Genomic DNA, 20,253 nt, shown 5'->3' on the forward strand with positions numbered 1-20,253 from the left:
AAGCCCGGTGGACTCTCCCTTCTAGTGAAGGAAGAATGAAATCCCATCCTCTGGGTCTGCTAGGGTCTACTTGTCTGCCATGGGCCTGCACCCTTGTCCTCTGCTTTACTTCGTGTGGGGTTATCTACGTGGTTTCCCATGCAGGAAAAAAGTGGAAAAACCATGCTGCTCTGAGACAGTCCTCCATACCATTCCCCACAAATGTCTTTTTTTTTTTTTAAGTGTAATCGCACACCAACAGTTTCCAATCTATCAAAGCATAAATTTGCCAGTCTTTTTTCCTAAGTCAAGGAAGTAGCGAAGTGAGGTTTAATTAAAAGCAGCAACTATTTGTACAGCTGTCCCTGGGTTCATGGCTCGTAAAAGCATTTAGCTTCAAACTCTGCTGCCTAAGCCCTTCGGGAGTTTCACAAAAAAAACCATTTAGCCTCCTCATCCGGACAGTGCCAAGCCCTTGCTTCGCAAGTTGCTTCAGGAACAGGCCGAGCTGGGCCCTGATGCAACTTCAGCTTCGGCAGTCAGGCCTTCTTGGCACATGTGGCTTGGAGCAAAGCAGAGGAGATACCCAAGTCCCCTTCTTTTGTATGGGGGACAGGAGCCTTGAAGGCTACTCCACGAAGTTCCTGAAAATTCCCCTACGGTTGGGAAAGGGAGGGAGGAGGATCAAGCACAGTCTTCGTTTTGTGAGCTTTTCTCTGGCACTTGACACTTACCGATTCCTGGTGGGTCTTTGACCCGGGCACTCCCATCCCCAGTCCCCAAGGCGTGAACGGTCACCGGTAGACATCCTTCAGAGGAGATGGGGGCGGGGTATCCCTGCGGATAGATGCATCCACACCGAGCGGCCATGCCAGCGTATAAGCCCTGGAGAGGAGGAGGAACCAGCGCTCAGCATTTGGCTGATTTTCAGGTGTACGGGAAGCAGCACTTCAGGCAACCTTGATTCCGAACAAGCCTATTCGGACTTGAAGCGAGCGCAGTGGCCAGCGTAGGTCACTGACAGCTGGCGGGGGGCGGGACCGGCCCCACGCGCAGAGAGGCAAGGAGGCGGAGGAGCGGCGGCTTAGGAAGAGTGACCCTGGCGACCCCAAACGCCCCGCCTCCTTCGCTCGCTGCTTCACCTGCCGGCCGAGCGCGCCGAGCCGCGGGCGGAGGCGATGGCTAGCCCCGCGCCCTTAGTGGCCTCCATCAGCCACCAAATGGTGGCTCTGCACACCCTGCAGCTTCTGCAGCAGGAGTGGGGCTGGGGGGATGGTCCGGGCGCCCCCGGGAGCCCACACGACCTGGACCACGTGTCCGCCGCCCCAGAGCGCCGCTCAGACCCACGGCTGGCCCGTGCCGGGCAGGGGCGTGGGGAGGAAGGCGGGGGCAAGGGGGCCAGGAATGTGGGGTCCGGGGCGAGGGCGAGCTCCCCCGAGGTGGAAGTGATGCGAGGCGCCGAGGGGGGCGCGGAACTGCTGCCCTTACCCCGGGGTCGCGGGCCCTGCACCCTGGCCCAGATGGCGATGCGCAGCGCGCTGGCCCGCGTGGTGGACTCGACCTCGGAGCTGGTCAGCGTGGAGCAGACGCTGCTGGGCCCCCTCCAGCAGGAGCGGTCCATCGCCATCCACCTGAAGGTGAGTCTGGCCTCCAGCATCCATCCCCCTGCGCAGGTTCCCCCTGGGGCAGGGCAGCGGAGACCGGGATGGAGACGAGGCTGAGTCGCAGAATCCAAAGTCGAGCTTCCCCCAGAGATTCAGCACCTCGGAGTGGGAATGAGGGAGGTGACATTCCGGGGATTAGGTACTTGGGACAGGGAACTCAGGGCCCACCTGGGGCACACCTGACTGCAGAACGGAGATGCAGAAAAGGCTTTGCCAAAACCTTCCTCTGGCCCTTTCCACATGTGCAGCTTCTAGGGACGGAGGACAGCTCCTCCCACCCCCCTTTCAAATTAAAAGCCGTTTCTCCAGAGCCTTAAATATACGTATTAAGTTCCCTCTGCCTTTTGTATGATGAAATCACCTACATTTATTTGAAGTTCCTTCACCCTTATGAATCGCAGTTGTTTTTGCATAAATCCAATTCCGCACAGAGCTCGGGGGCCTCACAGAGTCAACCTAAATTCTCATAAAGTAGCGTGAGAGCGGGCTGGGTCCCGGGTGTTGAAGCAGGAATACTCATGCTAAGCTCCTGCTAAATCACGCAGCTCATATTTGTAGGGCACAGTTTCCTCTAAAGGTACCAAACTGTGTCGGCCGATTTAGCCAGGGAACAGAGCAGCTGCCTCCCAGGCTGAGTGGGTTCGTGGAAATTTGGGGTTCTGGAATCCAGGCTTGGCCTTGCCATTAACCTAACTGGCTTAAGGTCACAAATCTCTCTGAGACCTTCTGGCCTTCCAATTTTGATCTGGAACATTGCTTCATTCATTCCCTGGGGAGTCTAGTGGAAGGAAATGGGGGTGGGGTAATGAAAAAAGAGCATTTCTCAAGACTTGCTGTTCTTGCTCTACAAGCCAAAATTTGGAAAACATTGATATATATTAGGTCGCACTATATACTGTAAAAGATTGATTTAAAATAAAAAAAATAAAGCATAGCATACACCTGAATAAATATTGTTACTCTAAACTAGGGTTTCTCAACCTCCACAGTATTAACATTTTTGTCTGCATGATTGCCGTGGGATTGTCCTATGTACTGTAGGATGTTTAGCAGCATCCCTGGCCTCTACCCAATAGATGCCAGCAGCATACCCCCCCCCCACCAACTGACGGAACCAAATACTACTAAATGTGTGTGGTGGGAGGGGAAATAAGATCGCCTCCAGATGTGAAGCACTGCTTCATTCTGAAAAGTTTAAAAAATGAAGCTGCATTTCACCAGTGCTCTTGACTGTAAGAGGTACCTTTTTTTGTATCGCCAAGAAATTTAAAAAAATCCTGCCAATTAAACTGTGATATACATGAAGTGAGCTGTGATACTAGGAACGTATACACAGCACAGGTAGGTTGGCAAAAGGAGAGACTGAGTGATCAGTTTTACCTTGGGTGATCCTGGAAGGCGTCTTGGAGGAGGTAACCTTAAAAAAAAAAAAAAAGAATGTTTACACTCCAGGCATTAAAGGGAAAAAGCATTTCAGAGGAGCTGTGGGATCCAAGGCCAAGAAGCAATGAAAGGGCCTAGGGCTTTGGGGGAACTAAAATTAGTTCAGTGTGGCAGAAGGCAAAAAAAGGATGCTGGAGAGTTAGGTGGGGTCAGGTGGGAAAAGACCTGTGGGTCATGCTGAGGACCTGCACTGTCTTGCAGGCAAAAGGCAGCCATTGATATGACTGAAGGAAGGACCCTGATAAATCACAGAGGCAAGGTCAGGTCAGAAGACCATTGTCAGAGGGCCTGACCCAGTTTAGGAGCCATGGCGCCCTCTGCTCTGGACTACAAATCATGCCACTTGAGGTTAATGCAGCTGCCACTTCTACTTGGTAATCCTTTGAACTCTCTCTACTTGACTTTTTGTCCTAAACATTTTCTACTCTCCTCAAACTTTCTTCATCCAAACCTCACACTCCTTTACTGAGAAAATTGAGGCCATCTGACACAAATATCCTCCATCCTACCTAAAACAATCTCATTTCCAATCATGTTCTTTCTTGTCTCTAATAAAGAAATACTGTTTGCCCCCCACCCCCTCCCAAATAAATTCTTTCTCTTACGTGCTGGAGCAAATCTTTCATCTGCCCCTGGACTTTTTCTCTCAGTTCCTTCCTCTCTCTTTGTATTTTCTAGTGCTTCCACTCTGCCAATCCCTCTTAATCCATAGATATGCTCAAATCTTCCTTCACCTACCCAGCCCCTTGAGTCTTGGTCCCCTTCTTCTCCATCACAAGCAAACGTGCAGATGTCTGGATGTATTGCTGCCAGTGTTTCTAGAGGCACCCAGAGTCCCCACTAAGAACAGGGATCTCCACAGGGAGCTCAGCTTGGTGCTCTGTGATGACCTAGGTGGGTGGGATGGGTGGGGGAGGGAGGTCCAAGAGGGAGGGGATATATGTATACATATAGCTGATTCACTTCATTGTACAGCAGAAACTAACACAACACTGTAAAGCAATTATACTCCCCCCACCAAAAAAGAAGAATATAGACAACAACCATGACAACAAAAAAAGAACAGGGATCTCAACATTCTTGCTACTGGAGTCCGCTCTTCACCTACAGGGGAGTAATGAGTTTCAGGGCTCCTGAGAACAGCCAGTGCTTTCAGAAGGGAGAGAAGCAGGGAGAGGTTTCTCTGGATGATTTGCCTCCTTGCCAGCATCTTGAAATTTTGCTTGGTTTGCTGTTTGGAGAAAAGGCAGTATCTCCATTGGGTTTGTAAGGTAATGCTTAATGCTTACAAAGCATTTAGACTCAAGGACACAGCAGTCTGTCTCTCCAGGGGGGCTGGTTATACAGACTTGGCATCATCATTACTGGTGTTAATTCAAATGATTTGGATGAGTTTTCTCTATATTTTTAAATTAAGAACATGCAGATTGATTTTATACATGAGAATGGTTTCAGGAGGATTTGTGCTAAAGGAAATAATGCTTGCATGTCACTTGGAAGTGTGTGGAAATTTCCCTAACATCAGGAATGCCTTCCATGGCATTCCTTGCCACAGAGAGGAGGAAGACTCACTTGAACAGCACAGCACAGGACAGCGATCAGGTCCCATGAAGCATTTCAGAACTACTCTGCCACTTCCTGCTGCAGACTCTTGGGCAAGTTATTTAGCCTTCCTGTGCTTCAGTCTGCTCACCTGTAAAGTGGGAACAGTGGTATTTAACGTTATTGAGATAATGCATATAAAGTCTTAGCTACTGGCTGCTCATGGTAAATTGCAATACCTTTGAACTTTATTATTATTATTATTATTATTGATTGATGCCTCAATCTTCTTCAGTAGTCTTATTGACTATTATTATATTTCATTCTTGATACTGATGGATCTGACTCCTGAACTCCGTATTTACTTTTGAGACTGTTGACAAAAACAGAGTTAGGATGACCCAAAGAGATTTCCAGGAAGCCTCCACTTTCCAGAGGTCAGCTTTAGCCCATGGCTGATGACTGACTTAGAGATGTGACCACTGAGTGACTCGCTGATCAAACCACCAGAATTAAGGGAGTGAAATTTTCAGGCCTGAAGGCAGAGAAACCCTCACCACAATAATAATGCCTATCTTTACAGTAGTTTACTATTTTCTTAAAGAAGCCAACGCTTGATATTCCTTTTGAGCATTTAGAGATTATCAAACTCATGCAAAAAAAACAAACAAACATGAAATGAGTCTTTTCATGGTAGTTAAAAATGCTTAACAAAACTGAGTCTTGTTAAATTTGGTGGAAAGGATGGAGTTAACCAGCTTGATAAAAATTTATTATGGGAGGAAACTGAGGCTCAGAGGAATTTAGAACTGCTGAAGAGCCTGCAGCTGAGAAGTAGTGGCCCATGATTCAAACATGGTTTTGTCTGACTCTTTCTACCAATCACAGTGCTAGCTCATAGGGGTGTTATGAACATTACACTGAAATAAAGTACATGAGAGTGCACAGTTGTCAGGGCATGGTCATACATGCCATGCACTGCACACCACTTCGGCTGCAACAGTCATTCTGCACACTGAGAATCATAGTCAGCTTGGGCTGCCATAACAAAATGCCACAGACTTGGGTGGCTTAAACCACAGATATTTATTTTCTCACTGTTGTGGAGGCTGGGAAGTTCAAGAGCAAATGTGGTTTCTGGGAAGGGCTCTCTTCCTGGCTTGTGGACTGTCACCTTCTCACTGTGTCCTCACGTGGCCTTTCCTCTGTGCCAGAGAGAAAGAGAGATCTTGGATGTCTCTTCCTCTTCTTGTAGGACACCAATCCTATTGGATTTGGGCCCCACCCTTATGATGTAACTTAACTTTAATTACCTCCCTGAAGATCCTATCTCCAAATACAGTCACACTGCAAGTCAGGTTTTCAACACATGAATTTTGGTGGAACACAATTCAGTCCCTAACACTGGGTGATTTGTGTCTCTCTAATCATGGTCACCTTACATAGTGACAAAAAGCCCCAGGTAAATGTAGGAAATCTTTATCAAACTAGTAGTACTAGCAAAGATGCTATAATACTTGCCACCCAAAGGGAGCATAGAAATGTGTGGAGCACCAGAAGGAAGAGAGTCTAGGATTTTAAAAACTTCTAAAAATGACCAACGCAAAGAGATCATTAATTAAGTCAGTCATGAAGTCACTCTGGTTGAGTTTTTTCTGTCTTCCTTTGATAGTTAAAAACATTTACGGTTTCCAAGAGTTCTGTTCTGAAGCAAGTTTCATGGAAACAATGGCTAATGCCAGCTTTTAGAGGCAGAAGAACTTTCCTGCCATTGCAGATAAAACTTGCCTGTGAGCTCACCCATTGCAACTAACTAATTTTGGTACCAATAATTCTCTCACGTTCAGTGGTCCACGCTGGTTTTCTCATTCCACAGAGCAAGAGCAATGGTTGTAAAACTGTTGGCTTTGGCTTCACAGTCATTGCTAAGGCTTTTTGCAAATTGCAAGTGTGGATATTGAGTTACTCAGAGGCAGACATTGATGATGAGTGCTTTTTTTCCCCATTAACATTGGTTAGTGAAGCCAGTTTCTGCAAATTTGGGAATTGTGTCTTTAAAAAATTGCTAATATTCTATTGAAGAAATAAATTCTCATGGTTATATTATTAGTAGCCTTAGCCAGGGGATTGCTCTTTGTCTGGGACAAAATTGTGCTTTTATGTCAGGAAAAGGACAAGTGACAGCTCTAGAAGTAGCTTGGTTACAGCTTTGTTATTCCTTATAAAGTGAATGATACGAAAATCAGGACATAAAAGCTTTCTGAAATGAACATTTAGGGAACTATATTGCAGGAAGGCCCTAAAACAAACCTACTTATGTTTAATGTCTTGTGGAAATGCTGCCTTGCTTTATTTTACAATTTTGGGGTTTGCCTTGTGAGCATACCTGAATCAAGTGCTTGTATCCATCACAAAGTGCTCTTCATGAGACTTTTCTGATGAAAATGGTACTGTACCCAAAGCAAATGCATAAGGAACCTTAGTTACTTGTGAGCGTTTACACTGGGTACACCACAAGTAAAAATGTTTAATTTCCTGTGGGCGATAGACTTTTTATGGTGACTGGCAGATACTGCGGTTCTTCACTGGGTGTTTTATTAATACGAAGTTGCATATCTATTTGAGATTGACCTAGAGTTTAGGCAATTGGTGATTGATCTGGGCCCTGTGAATTTGTTGTTCAAAGCCAGATGTCAATGAACAAAATGCAGTTGGGGCAATTTGTAGTATACTGTTTCTGATAGTATGGTTTTCATAACGCCACTCTAAAATAGAGAAACGACACTCCCATTTTACGTGCACATCTAGCATGGAGGGTTGTGTTGGGTGTAGGGAAGAGACTTGTGCTCCCTCGTAGGTCCCGGCCCTGGGAAACTTTAGTGGAGAGTGGTCTGCTGTCCAGGCCGAAGTTCATTAAGGTCAGACCTCATCACAGAAAGCTGGAGGAAAGCTCTTTCTTCCATTAATACTCTCTGTAGAGTACATTAGGCATTCAGGGGGAGTGAGAGGGAAAAATGTGAGAAGAAACACGTTTGTGGAGGCCATTATAAGAGAATATAGCTCAAGAAATGACTGTTTTGTAAAGAACCAACTTATTTTAAAGCCAGGGGTGAAGGGAATATGAATTGCTTTATAGTTCATGTAGATCTAGAAGTGATTTTGAAGATGTGATAGAAAAAACCCCGAAAACCTTCTTTGTGTATTGTTTAAAATTACCTGCATTATAGAGCCTATAAAGTCATATTATATTTCTGACTTTATTATCTATTGGTGTTGGTTTCAGAAAACAAGCTTTGAAACTGACTCCTAATGCTAGATTGTTTTTGCTTTTAAGCCTTTGGTTTTGATGGGAGTGTTTATTTTCAATAAGAAGCTAAAAATGGCCTTAACTTTTCTTCCCTTTTTGGACTTTGCAGGTGCATTTTCAGTTGTTCAAAGATTCCAGAAGTGCACATTCCTAATAAACACAGTGCGTCATGCAGAAAAGTACAAGTGGGGTGGATTTTCTAAGAGACCTCCCTTACACTGGGTAGGAGAGAACAGACCGGAGGAAGGGAGAGCTCCAACTAGGAGGTCTCTAATTAGCTAGGAGTTGGCTTTACATGGGGCGTGGAAGGTTCCATGCCTTGAATCCCTTCCAGATAACCACACCCTCTCAACTATGTTGCAGGGAAGAGGGCTGGACCAATGGGACAGTCTTCAATTTGGATATGACCATTGCCAATTTGAGCTTTGTAACACTCAGTTAACCTTAAGAAAAATAGCATGAATATGGCCAGAAAACAAACATGAAACAATTCACATACAGACATTTTTGTTTCTCCCTCAAAGCTAGTTGGGTGCCTCCCAGCTTGCTTCCATGGTGTCCCTGTTCACCCCGCGGTGGCATCTGCAGCTCTGTCCTTCCCATTCACTAGTCTGTCCTCAGCACTGGACGGCGAGCTCCGCTCTCTCTGTCATCCCGGCATCTGGCCCAGTTTCTGATTTGGGGTGTCTTTGATGAATACTTCAGTTCTGAGAGAGAGGTTAATTCCAGCTCTGCCACTTACTTGCTGTGTGGTTTAGGGATGTCATTTCATCTCTCCAAGCAGCATTTCTTTTCATCTCTCGTTCATGGACGGTTGTGAGGACTGAGTGAAATAAGGTATATTAGGAGCCTTGCTTGGAGCCTGGCGCCTAGTAGGTGCTCAGGCTCATAGGCCTGACCAGTGTTCTTCAAACACTGGTTTGCCATGTTCCTCCCATGCTCAGAAGTTCCAGGGACTTGACTGTGACATTCAAGGCTGTCTGCACTAGCTTATCCTGATAGGCAACACGAAGCTCTGTTTTTCTCAGACTGGACTCCTGCCAGTCCTAGCCCCTGCTTGGCTCCAAGCCTTTGCTGGTGTCATTCATTCTCATTGTGGGGCCATCTCTTTTCCCTATGAGTTAAAAGTGCTTTCTCCAACGCCACCTCTCCTATAGTGTCTATACAGTCCTTCTCACCTACCACTTTGCTGATGCCTCATCCAAATTTCCATTCCCTTCTACAAAGGCTGGCAATAATCTTATGGTCTCAAGCACTTTTTTTTTAAACTGTATTAAAAAACAAAACAAAACAAAATTTACCATTTTAAGGGTAGTGTTAAGTACTTCACATTTTTGTGCAAAGAGTCTCCATAACTTTTTCATCTTGCAAATCTGGAAAGCCTATACCCATTAAACAAAAAGTCCCCATGTCCCCCCTCCCTGCAGCCCCTGGAAACCACCATTCTACTTTTTATTTCTATGAGTTTGACTACTCTAGTTACCACATATAAGAGGAATCATACAGTACTTGTCCTTTTGTGACAGGCCTATTTCATTTAGCGTGATGTCCTCAAGGTCCATCCATGTTGTAGCCTGTGTTAGAATTTTCTTTCTTTTTAAGGCTCAGTAGTATTCCACTGCATATATAGACCACATTTTGTTTATCTATTCATGTGTCCATGGATACTTGAGCTGCTTCCACCTCTTGGCTGTTGTGAATAATGCTGCTATGAACATGGGTGTGCAAATATCATTTTGAGATCCTGCTTTCAATTTTTTTGGATATGTACCCAGAAGTGGAATTGTTGGATCCTACGGCAATTCTAGTTTTAATTTTTTTGAGGAAACTCCATACTGTTTCCCAAAGTGTCTGCAGCATTTTTACGTTGCCAGCAGCAGTCACAAGGGTTCCAATTTCTCCACATCCTCACCCACACTTGTTATTTTCAGTTTTTTTGATGGTAGACATTCTGTTGGATCTGAGGTGAACTTGGCTACACTTTCTGAGCCTTAATCTTATTCTGTGTCACATCTCCACTGAAGGGTTTTAATAGGTTTTATCTCACCAATTAGATTCCAAGTTTCTGTAGAGAATATTTTTTCTTTTCTCTTCTACACTTCCTTCCTCTCCTCTTCTTACTGACCTCCCATTTAGTGGAGTACTGTATTCATAACTTTAGATTGATGGCATGCTTTATAAATACAAAGAGCTTTCATATTCATGAGCTAATTTGACTTTTCATGGTAGCTATTATTGTTCCCATTTTACAGATGAGAAAACTGAATATTCCATAGATAAAATGACTTGTCCAAGGATGGCTTACCTAAAGGATAGAACCAGGGCTCTAACAGCCATTCCGGTGCTTGTGAAGGATTGAGTTTGCATTCCCAGGGGACTTTGAAGCTGCCTGGAGTGCTGCACTTCCTAACTGACATCTATAAAGTCCCTTTTGCCATGTAATGTAACATACTCACAGGTCTGGGAAGAGGCCACAATACTGCCTACCACAGGGCAGATTTCAGCTAAAAATCAGGAAGAAGTGTTCTAAAAGCTAGAGCCCTCTCTTCTAATGGATTGCCTCCTAAGCACATGAGTTTCTCCAGTGTAGCCGAGCAAATTCTGGACAAGTGCACATCAGGTATGCTATTGAAAGGATTCACCCACAGAACGAGCTCTGTATGAACTCTGTGCAGTGCTTCAATTCTGAGTCTATAAATGTCTGTTCTTCTACAGGATTGGGCTTTTGTGTTTTTTCCATAGCCCTCATCACATTTCACTGGACATTTGGAGATATGCTGTATGTGTCTCATTTCTCCTACTAAGTTATAAGCTCTTTAGAGATCAGGTACCATGTCTTATTGTCTTTTATCTAGTGTAGTAATAAGTCATGTAGTGGAGATTAGATAACATGTTTGAAATAAATTTAACTGATTTATTAACTGAGGCAAATAGGCTGAGGCCATGACCCCAGTAGATTAGTTGAGACATTATCTCAACGCACTTTATTTATTTATTTATTTTTTTAAGTCTGTATTGAATTTGTTACAATATTGCTTCTTTTTTTTTTTATGTTTTGGCTTTTTGGCCATGAGGCACGTGGGATCTTAGCTCCCCGACCAGGGATGGAACCAGTACCCCCTGCATTGGAAGGCGAAGTCTTAACCACTGGAGCGCCAGGGAAGTCCCTCAACTCACTTTAAAATGTAAATGCTGGCCATCGATTTGGACCCCTGTAGCAATCAATACATTTCATGTCCAAAAATCTGAGATTACACAAGGCTTTAGAAGTTCCAAAACCTGCTTTTAGATTGCTCAGCCACCATCATGTTCTAATTCTGGCAAAGCGCTCAAAGCACAGTGTAAGATATTACATCATTTTTGGAAGCATCTGGGACTTGCTAAATAAAAGCTGCTGGGAGGATATACTCTGTCATTGAGTGGAAAGCACCATAAGTGAAATCATCACCAATATTGATCATGTGAGTTTCCACCGAAAGTCCATGAGCCATTTAATATGCTGTTGCCTTAAGGCTGTCACTGGTGGCTCCTACCTTGTGCAGTAGAAGCTGGGTTGGAAGCCATGATTACTGGATCCATAGTTGGCTTTCAGACCTTCCAGAAAGGAAGAGAAGTGACCACCTGTTTTATTTTTCCCTTCCTTGGCTTAAGAGTCCCATGGAAAGCCTATTCCTATTAATTTGTTTTCTTTGACTGTTAATATATTTGAGAAAGGATTAAATGGAAATACTGTACTAAAATAGTAAAATAAAGAGACTTTGCAAAGCTCGCCAGAGATCTGAAGTTTACCCAGGGCCTCAGGGACCAGTACAGCCCAGCAGTGGAATTTTATTGTATGTATAATTTCCCCCAAAGATGCCTTCTTTGCTTCTTTACAGTAAATGTGAAATTGACTTCAGATTTTAGGCCCACAAATATATTTTTAAAGGCATTTTAATCTTCTTTGGGTGATGAATGCCTTTGCAGACTGGCTAATAGGCACACGTCAGCACACATTTCAGTGGTTCCTTCTATTTTAAATTTCCTTTTGCATGTTGTCTTTGATCCTTCCACTTTGTACTTAGGGTTGGATTACTTCTATAAAGCAAGTGGACAATTTCCCTTGATGTGGATCTTGGGAAAGTAGTCCAGAGTCATTTTTTCCCCCTACTTTCTCATTCCCAAGCAATGTGCTGCAGCAATATAGGTGACCCCATAAACTGTGAGACAGATTATCTAAGTAGCCCCTTCATACCTTCTGAACAGACATGAGCAATACTCAAAGGCAGGGAAGCAAGAATGCTTTAAAGAGAAAAAAAAAACAGGAAGGGTGGTAGCCTGTGAATACTCGAATAAGGGGACTGTGCTGTGTTAGCCCACACGGAGTCCCGCTGCTGTTGTTTGCTGAGCTGCATGAATGGATGTCTGTTTTGTTTCTTGGAGGATGTTTTCTAATAAACATTTTGCCAGAAACCCAGGTCCTTCTTCTTACCCAAGTGAGAGAGTTTTTATTAGGGAAAAGAATAGCTTCTCTTTCTACACAGAAGTAGGAAGAAAACTAGTTCCTCATCAAACTTTGGTTCAACTTTTAGTTCTTTTTTTTTGGATTATCTATTTTTCTTAAGTTTTTGAGTTGAATTCTTAGCTCAGGGATTTTCAGTGTTTAAGTGGCTTTTCCTTACTTATATAAGAATTTAAGTCTATGCTTTTCTCACTGGAGCTACATCCCACAAATTGTGATACAGTAGTTCCATAATTGTTCAGTATAGAGCATTTTAAAATTTCAATTATTTTTGCCACTGACCTATGAATTATTTAGAAGTGGATTAAGTCATACATGTTTTGGGAAGGTTATATACATTACTGATTTCTCATTTATTTGCTTTGTGATTTGAGTGATATAGACTTTGATATTAGTTGAGATTTGTGGCATTATCATAAAGTCATCTTTCATAAGTAATACATAGATGTTTGAGAATAATGTATATTTGCTTATCTCCATTAGACCAAGCTTATGATTAGAAAAGATTTTCAGTCCTTTCTCTCTAGGCTGAATGTCCTGTTGTTTGATCAGTTTCTGAGAAAGATGGGTTAAAATCAGTCTTTATGTCTGGGGATTGAATGTAAATTGAGATGATCATATTAGACCCACACAAATACAAAACTGTCATATATTCTTGGGGAATAATAGTTCCTGTTATTAATTGCAGTTTATTTTATCCCTAGTAATGATTTTTCTGGATTTATTTTGACTTCTCTTTGCTTGATGCATATTTAGTATATTTACATTTACTTTCAATCTTTAGGTGTTTTTAGTTTTAAACGTGTTGCTCGTAAGTAGCATATAGATAGGTTTTGAAAAGCCAACCTGGCAGCCGCTGCATTTCAAAAGGTGATTTATTTGGTGCTTTCTATTCACCTGCTTTATGTCTGTATCTTTATTTCTCCATTTTTACCTTCTATCAGTAGAATCAAAAAGGTTTTGATATACCTTTTCCCTCTGCGGATTTTGAAATTTTATTATTTCTATAGCTTTTTTTTTTTTTTTTTTTTCCAAATCTGTACACCAAGGAGGGTTTCCCATGGATAGAATCTCTCACGCTGTCACCTTCGGATATTCTCGTGGTCCGCTGCAGCGAGCGCGGTCTCCCGAGGGTCACAGGAAAGGGGCATCGAAGCCTGCAGAGCTTTGCTAGGTCCGGGACGGTGCAGCCTGCACTTGTGCTCTGTCCTGCTCGGTGCCGCCTCCCGGGCCTCCTATTCCTCTACCTTTAACGACGATCCTTACATTTCTCACATGTATACTTACCAAGCTTGAAATGTATCAGTTTTGCCGCTTTTGTCTTCAATAGTACAATGCCTTAGAATGCTATTGCATCCTACATGTTACCGTTACTCGGCATTTTAGAACCATCTTGCTTTTTTAAACTCCAAGTTAGTTGTTATAATTTTTGTTTTGATTAATCAAATCTTCAGATTTACACTGTGTTTTTAAGTTTCTTTGTTCACTGTTGCTTCTTACATCCTTTCTTTCTGAGTTGAATCTCCTCTTTATGAATTATATCTTTTTTTTTTTTTTTTTTTTTTTTTTTGCGGTATGCGGGCCTCTCACTGCTGTGCCCTCTCCCATTGCGGAGCACAGGCTCCGGACGCGCAGGCTCAGCGGCCATGGCTCACGGGCCCAGCCGCTCCACGACATGTGGGATCTTCCCAGACTGGGGCACGAACCCGCATCCCCTGCATCGGCAGGCGGACTCTCAACCACTGCGCCACCAGGGAAGCCCATGAATTATATCTTTAAGAAGATCTGATAGTGAGGGTCTGTTTGTGGTAATTCCTTTTGTGCTTTTAAATAAAAGTATATTTACTTGGCCCTGATGTTTAAATGGTAGTTTAGTGGGACTAAAAACAAAAAATCTTGGTTGACAGTTATTTGAGGATATTATTCTATTCTATTCTATCTTCAATTGTTATTGCTTAGAAGTTGGCTGGCTGGTCATCCAGACTGAACTCTGTCTTTTTCTTTTCTGGTTGCTTTTAAGAGCAATTTTAACTTAATGAGTTTAGATTTGGATTTCGTTTAACTTTTTCTGCTCAAAGCTTGTTTTGTTTCCTGAATCTAAGGATCAATTTGGGATCATTTGAATCAGTTTGGGATAATTTTTATCCAGCATTCTCTTTGACTACTGCTTCTCCCCCATTCTTTTTCTTGTCTCTCGTGGAAATGTATCTGTTGTACCTTGTCATTCTGTCAGTCCACGTCACTTAACTTCTCATTCATATTTCCCATGACTTTATTTTGCATTCTGGGTAATTTTCTCAAATTTACCATCCAGTTTACTAATCTTCACTTCACATGTATTTATTCAGGTGTTTACATTGAGTTTTTAGTGTGTCATGATAGTTGTCATTTCTAGAAGTGGTATAGGGTTCTTTTTCAAGCCTGTTTTTTCTTAGGACATTTTTTTTCTGATTTCTTCTTTTATATCTTTAATCATTATAAATATATTTTATAGTTTATATATGAAATTCTTGGAGTTTAATCCTGCCCTACATTGCATCTACTATATCATGGTGGATTGTACTTAAAATTTCATATTCTGAGTTTGTCTTCGACAGAGCTTTATGGGACTACTACTGAGGGGCATGGGTTGTGAACATGTTTCTGTGGAATAGGCTTTTGTTTGCTTTTGCCATGTGTCCCTGGATATCTCAGACCAGTTCCAATTTTAAAATGAATTTCTTGGCATGAGTGTTCCAAGAACATGTATATGGTATAGAGGACAACTACAAACTTGAACTACTGTGTAGTATCGGTCCAGTTACAAATTCATAGGGTCAACTTTACCTTCCATACCAAACCCAGCTCAAGAGAGACCAACTTTCTTTTCTTGATAGGTATTGGCAGGCAGCTAAAGTAATCTACTTTTCTTTTATACCTGGTCCTTGGGGATTTCCATTACTTTCTTGCAAGCTCAGAAAGGATGGTTGTTCTGTATTATTTAAAATATAGTAGCAAGGCATTATGGGGAAACTACATGTGCCATGTGCCAGAACCAGAAGTCTGGGGGGAGTCATTTTCATGTACATTTGAATCTTGAAGGATGGGGGGCGGTTAGGGGTGCCAACCCCCCAAGCAGTCAAAAATCTGCATATAATTTTACAGTTGGCCCTCCATCTCCATGCTTCCAAATCCACAGATTCAACCAATTGTGGATAGTGTAGTACTGTCCACATTTTTGGAAAAAATCTGCATAGAAGTGGACCTGTGCAGTTCAAACTTGTGTTGTCTGAATCAACTGTATTTAAGATAAAACATATAGTCAACATTATCTCTGATGTGGAATAATTTCAGAGTACCATTTACATGTAATGGATTTTAGAATGTGAATATTTGAGGATTAAAAAAATCTATTTAATTAGCTCATTCTTTAAAACTACCAATGAACTATTTCTAAATCTGCACTGGACATTTCTTGGGACCATGTTCATTAAATACCAAATCCTGTATTGGAATCTTGAAGACAGTGATTACGGAATAATAAGAACAAAGTCTCTTTGTATATTCGTCAAAGGTCTTTTAGGAACAAATAAGAGAAACTCAACTCTAAATGGCTTAAGTAAAAAGAAATATTTATTGATTCAGATAGCTAAAAAATCCTGGGATTTATTGTTCAAGTACAGCTAGATTGACATGCTCAGAAAATGTAATTGGAATCAGTCTCCTTTAATCTCTTGTTTCTACTTTTTTTTTCTGTGTTGGCCTCACTTTCATTTGAATTCTCTCCTTATGGTGGCAAGATGTTTTCCAACAGCTCCAGTTAAACAGAACTTCTCTTTCCCAGTCTAACAGATATCCTGGGACTGTGGCTTATTGGCCTGCCTTAGGTAATCTTGGCCAGTCCAAGTGGCTGAGGGATGATGTGCTCTGATTGACCTGGTCCCTGGAGTTGTGGAGTGGAGTCAGCTTTGATCAAACCACATAGGCTGAGAATGGAGGAGAGTAGTTCTCTGAGAGAAAAATCGAGGTTCCGTCATCAGAAGATTGGACTGCAAACTGGGTACACAAAACACAACAACTGTCTTCCATAACCTATCTAATTGCTTGTTTGTGGTCTTCATTTCAGGACAGTGTTGAGTTTAGAAACATCTGCAGTCATTTGGCTCTACAGATTGAAGGACAGCAGTTTGACAGAGATTTGAATGCTGCTCACCAGTGTTTGAAGATGATAGTCAAGAAGCTGATTCAGTCTCTTGCTAATCTTCCTTCGGATGCCCACATGGTAGCCTGTGCTTCCTTGAGACAGATCTTACAGAATCTCCCAGACATATGAGTGTTCAAGATACTGGAATTAAAACCACAGCGAGCACTGCTAAGAGAACTGGCTACCTTAAATTCCTAAGTGGATCAGCAGACAATGGATGTTTTTATTCCCAGGAAGGACAGGCTTGGTAGCATATATAGCAGTCTGACCAGTGGCATCTGTAACCCTTAGGAATTATAGCATGTTGGTGAAAAATTTTTAAAGCAGTAGTCCACATTTTTAAGTGTGTTGACATATTTGCTGACTTTTTGATTGAAATATATTCCATTTTGTGGAACTGACTGGATTATATATGTATATACATTTATGAATATATATTAAGTATTAATTTTAATTGAATGACACCTTAATCTACATTCATATTAATATAGGCCTATGAGGTTTAATATGGCTACTGGATGATTAGAGCTCCATGGTTTTTAAAATTATTCTGAATAAATGGGATATTTGGTAATTGATATGCTCTACTTACTGAGCACTTCATTTCATGTTATGAGAATGATCTTTGGATGTTGTAGGACCACACCACATGTGTCAGTAATTATGAGTTCCAATCTTGGCATTAATAACTTGCTGTTGGGCAGCGAAGAGCTGCTTCTAAACCTTGTGCTTTCATCTACTGATTTGTAAATTAATGGTAATGAGCTCTGAAGTACCAAGGCTATATGATATGCAACTACAAAGTATTATTAAAGTCTCACGTGAAAACATCTAGTTCCTCATGCTCTTTCTAAATATTCCCACTGAAGTAGGAAATTCTTGGAAAAAAAAGGACAGAGTGGATATACTGGCAGATTTCCCTAAAAATTTAGAGCTAGGAAGAGAGTGACTTTTCTTGCAACAAAAATCTACCCATGCTTAGGAAAAACTAAATTTCCTGTTGTTTAATGGTGACCGCGTTGAGAACCAAAGTAAACTGAAGTGCTGCTTTTCCCTTAAAGTTTTAATAGAAACGGCATCAGATTTAGAAAAAAAAAGAGTATAATGTAGCTTGTTTTCTGAAGGAATTATAAACTGGGTCTGTATGGTAAGAGTATACCTACTGTTAAAACAATTAAGTGATAAGAATAAAAGCCTTTTTAATCTCACATATTCTAATCCTAGTTGGTTTCACATATTTTCTTCCACAATCTTAAGATAAATATATTGCTTCTTTTTAGATGTAACTGACCATTTCCGTAGAAGAGAAATAAATTTATGAGACTGAATTTTACATGAAAGATGAGAGGTGTGTATTTATGCATGTGCATGTGTGTATAGGGGAAAGGATGGGCCAGAAGGGAAGGGCATTCATTTCTTGGGAACAACCTTTAGCACACTGTTCTCACACTCCTAGGAAACATTGTATTCTGGGGGGTACCACTGTACTTTATGGTGCAGTCTTTCCCCATGGAAATTATCCCAAGACTCTTCTCTAAAGACATAGCATTACTATAGGCTGCCTTCCCACTGTAATCAATATCCCTGTCAATAAATATTAATATTATGGGTTTTTTATAACTCCTATTCCAAGAAATATTGAAGATTTTTGCTTTTCTGTCTGTACTTGTGCTTTTTCCTCACTTCGCAGTGTGCTTCCCACAGACCAGTTGAAACCCCATTCATCCTTCAAGGCCTGATTTATTCACCATTTCTTTCGAGAGCCCTCCTGGATCATCCGAAGTAGGACGTGGGCTCTTCCTCCTCTGAACTCACATAAAAACACACTTTGTGCTACTGCACAGGCATTTATCACACACCATTTTATAGCATGGCTATTGCTATACCTGCCATCAAGATCAGCTTGCCTGAGGGCAAGGATTATTCTAGACATCTTTGTATATTGCATAGCAGCTATAATTCTAAAAGTTCTTTGACTCTACTAGAACTTCCATGGCCCCTACCACTTTTCCACACACACACACACCCATTTCTACTTCTGTGGCTTATGTTCTTTGCTCAGTCTGTATAATCATTTCGCTGTACATGATGCTCTCTTCTTTTCTTCCCTTTGGTTGAGTGCTGCTGGCAAAACTCCATTCTTGGTCAAGGCCAACTCTCCTCCTACGCCCATGTCTGCTCGTGAGTTCTGAATATGGCTTAAGAACAACACGTGGCTATGCCAACTCACTTCAATTCATGGCTTGCAATCTCAAGGGACCCTCATGTCCTCCATTAGTGCTACTTCATTTCCTAGGAGTGCATTGTCCAATATGGCAACCACTGGCCACATGTGACTTTGAGCACTTGAATACGGTTAGTCTGAATTGAGATGTGCTGAAAATGTAAAATGCACATTGGCTTTTAAAACTAAAACTGTTTTTATCATTAAAAACAAAGAATGTAAAATACCTCAATAATTTTTTTATACAGATACATGCTGAAATGATAATATTTTGAATGTATTTGTTTAGATAAAATACATTCTTAAAATTAATTTTACCAGTTTTGTTTTACCTCTTTAAGGTGGCTACTAGAAAATTTGAAATTTAATTTGTGGCTTGCATTGTATTTCTATAGGGTAGTGCTGTCCTAGAAAATTCACTGGGCAATTCAGGGCTGTCCTTGACAATTACTCTCTGAGGGGTTTGTTCCATACCTTCTCAAACTTGATTCTTCTTCATTTTCCTCATTCTCAGCTGACGACCTTGCTTCCGATTGCACTGAAAAAATAAAAGACCTCTGAAGAGCATGTTCATCTTCACACTAACACATCTACCATACACCCTGATTCCCTTTTGTTATAAGGAGGACTTGCCCTGCTCCTACCTGAAGCTGATCAACCACTCAGGCCCTGGACCCTGTCCTCTCTCACTTACTTGAAGACTTGCCTTTTGCACTCATTGCTTTGTCTGCATTACCAGTTTTTGCTTCTTAATGGAGCATTTCCATCAGCATGATATTATGTTATAGAATCTCCAATCTTTATTTTATTTTATATTACTGATTTTTTTACATCTTTATTGGAGTATAATTGCTTTACAATGTTGTGTTAGTTTCTGCTGTATAACAAAGTGAATCAGCTATATGTATACATAAATCCCCATATCCCCTCCCTCTTGAGCCTCCCTCCCACCCTCCAATCTTTAAACAACAATTTCTCCAGCTACGACTCTATTTTTCCCCTTCCCTTAAGAGCAAAATTGATTGCAATAGTCTAAATTAGTTGTCTACAATTTGTTTTTTCTGATTCCCTTTTGAACTCATACCAAATGGATTTTGTACCCACAACTCCATGAAAATTGCTGTTGTTAAGGTCCCTAATGACTGCCCCACTGATAAATTCAATGGTAAATTCTCAGTGCTCATCTTATTTCATCTACCAACAGCTTTTTTTTTTTTTGGCGGTACGCGGGCCTCTCACTGTTGTGGCCTCTCCCGTTGCGGAGCACAGGCTCCGGACGCGCAGGCTCAGCGGCCATGGCTCACGGGCCCAGTCACTCCGCGGCATGTGGGATCTTCCCAGACCGGGGCACGAACCCGTATCCCCTGCATCGGCAGGCGGACTCTCAACCACTGCGCCACCAGGGAAGTC

The 20,253-nt window shown here is 41.9% G+C and overlaps 1 protein-coding gene and 1 long non-coding RNA gene across 2 annotated transcripts; one reads left to right on the forward strand and one right to left on the reverse strand.

Moving 5' to 3' along the window:
• Positions 1-1,157: 1,157 nt before the first annotated feature.
• DLEU7 (deleted in lymphocytic leukemia 7) lies at positions 1,158-16,748 on the forward strand (the record flags this gene model as incomplete). Its single annotated transcript, XM_081215162.1, has 2 exons — positions 1,158-1,616; positions 16,542-16,748. The coding sequence occupies 2 exons, from the start codon at positions 1,158-1,160 to the stop codon at positions 16,746-16,748; spliced, it is 666 nt and encodes a 221-aa protein (XP_081071288.1).
• LOC308605298 lies at positions 2,857-19,374 on the reverse strand. Its single transcript, XR_014013677.1, has 3 exons — positions 19,318-19,374; positions 4,659-4,779; positions 2,857-3,060 (listed from the first exon to the last, which is right to left on the reverse strand). It is a non-coding gene; the product is annotated as an uncharacterized lncRNA (long non-coding RNA).
• Between the last annotated feature and the right edge of the window lie 879 nt (positions 19,375-20,253).

This window comes from Mesoplodon bidens (genome assembly GCF_964165515.1).
Source record: "Mesoplodon bidens genome assembly, chromosome: 17".
Lineage (NCBI taxonomy): Eukaryota > Metazoa > Chordata > Mammalia > Artiodactyla > Ziphiidae > Mesoplodon > Mesoplodon bidens.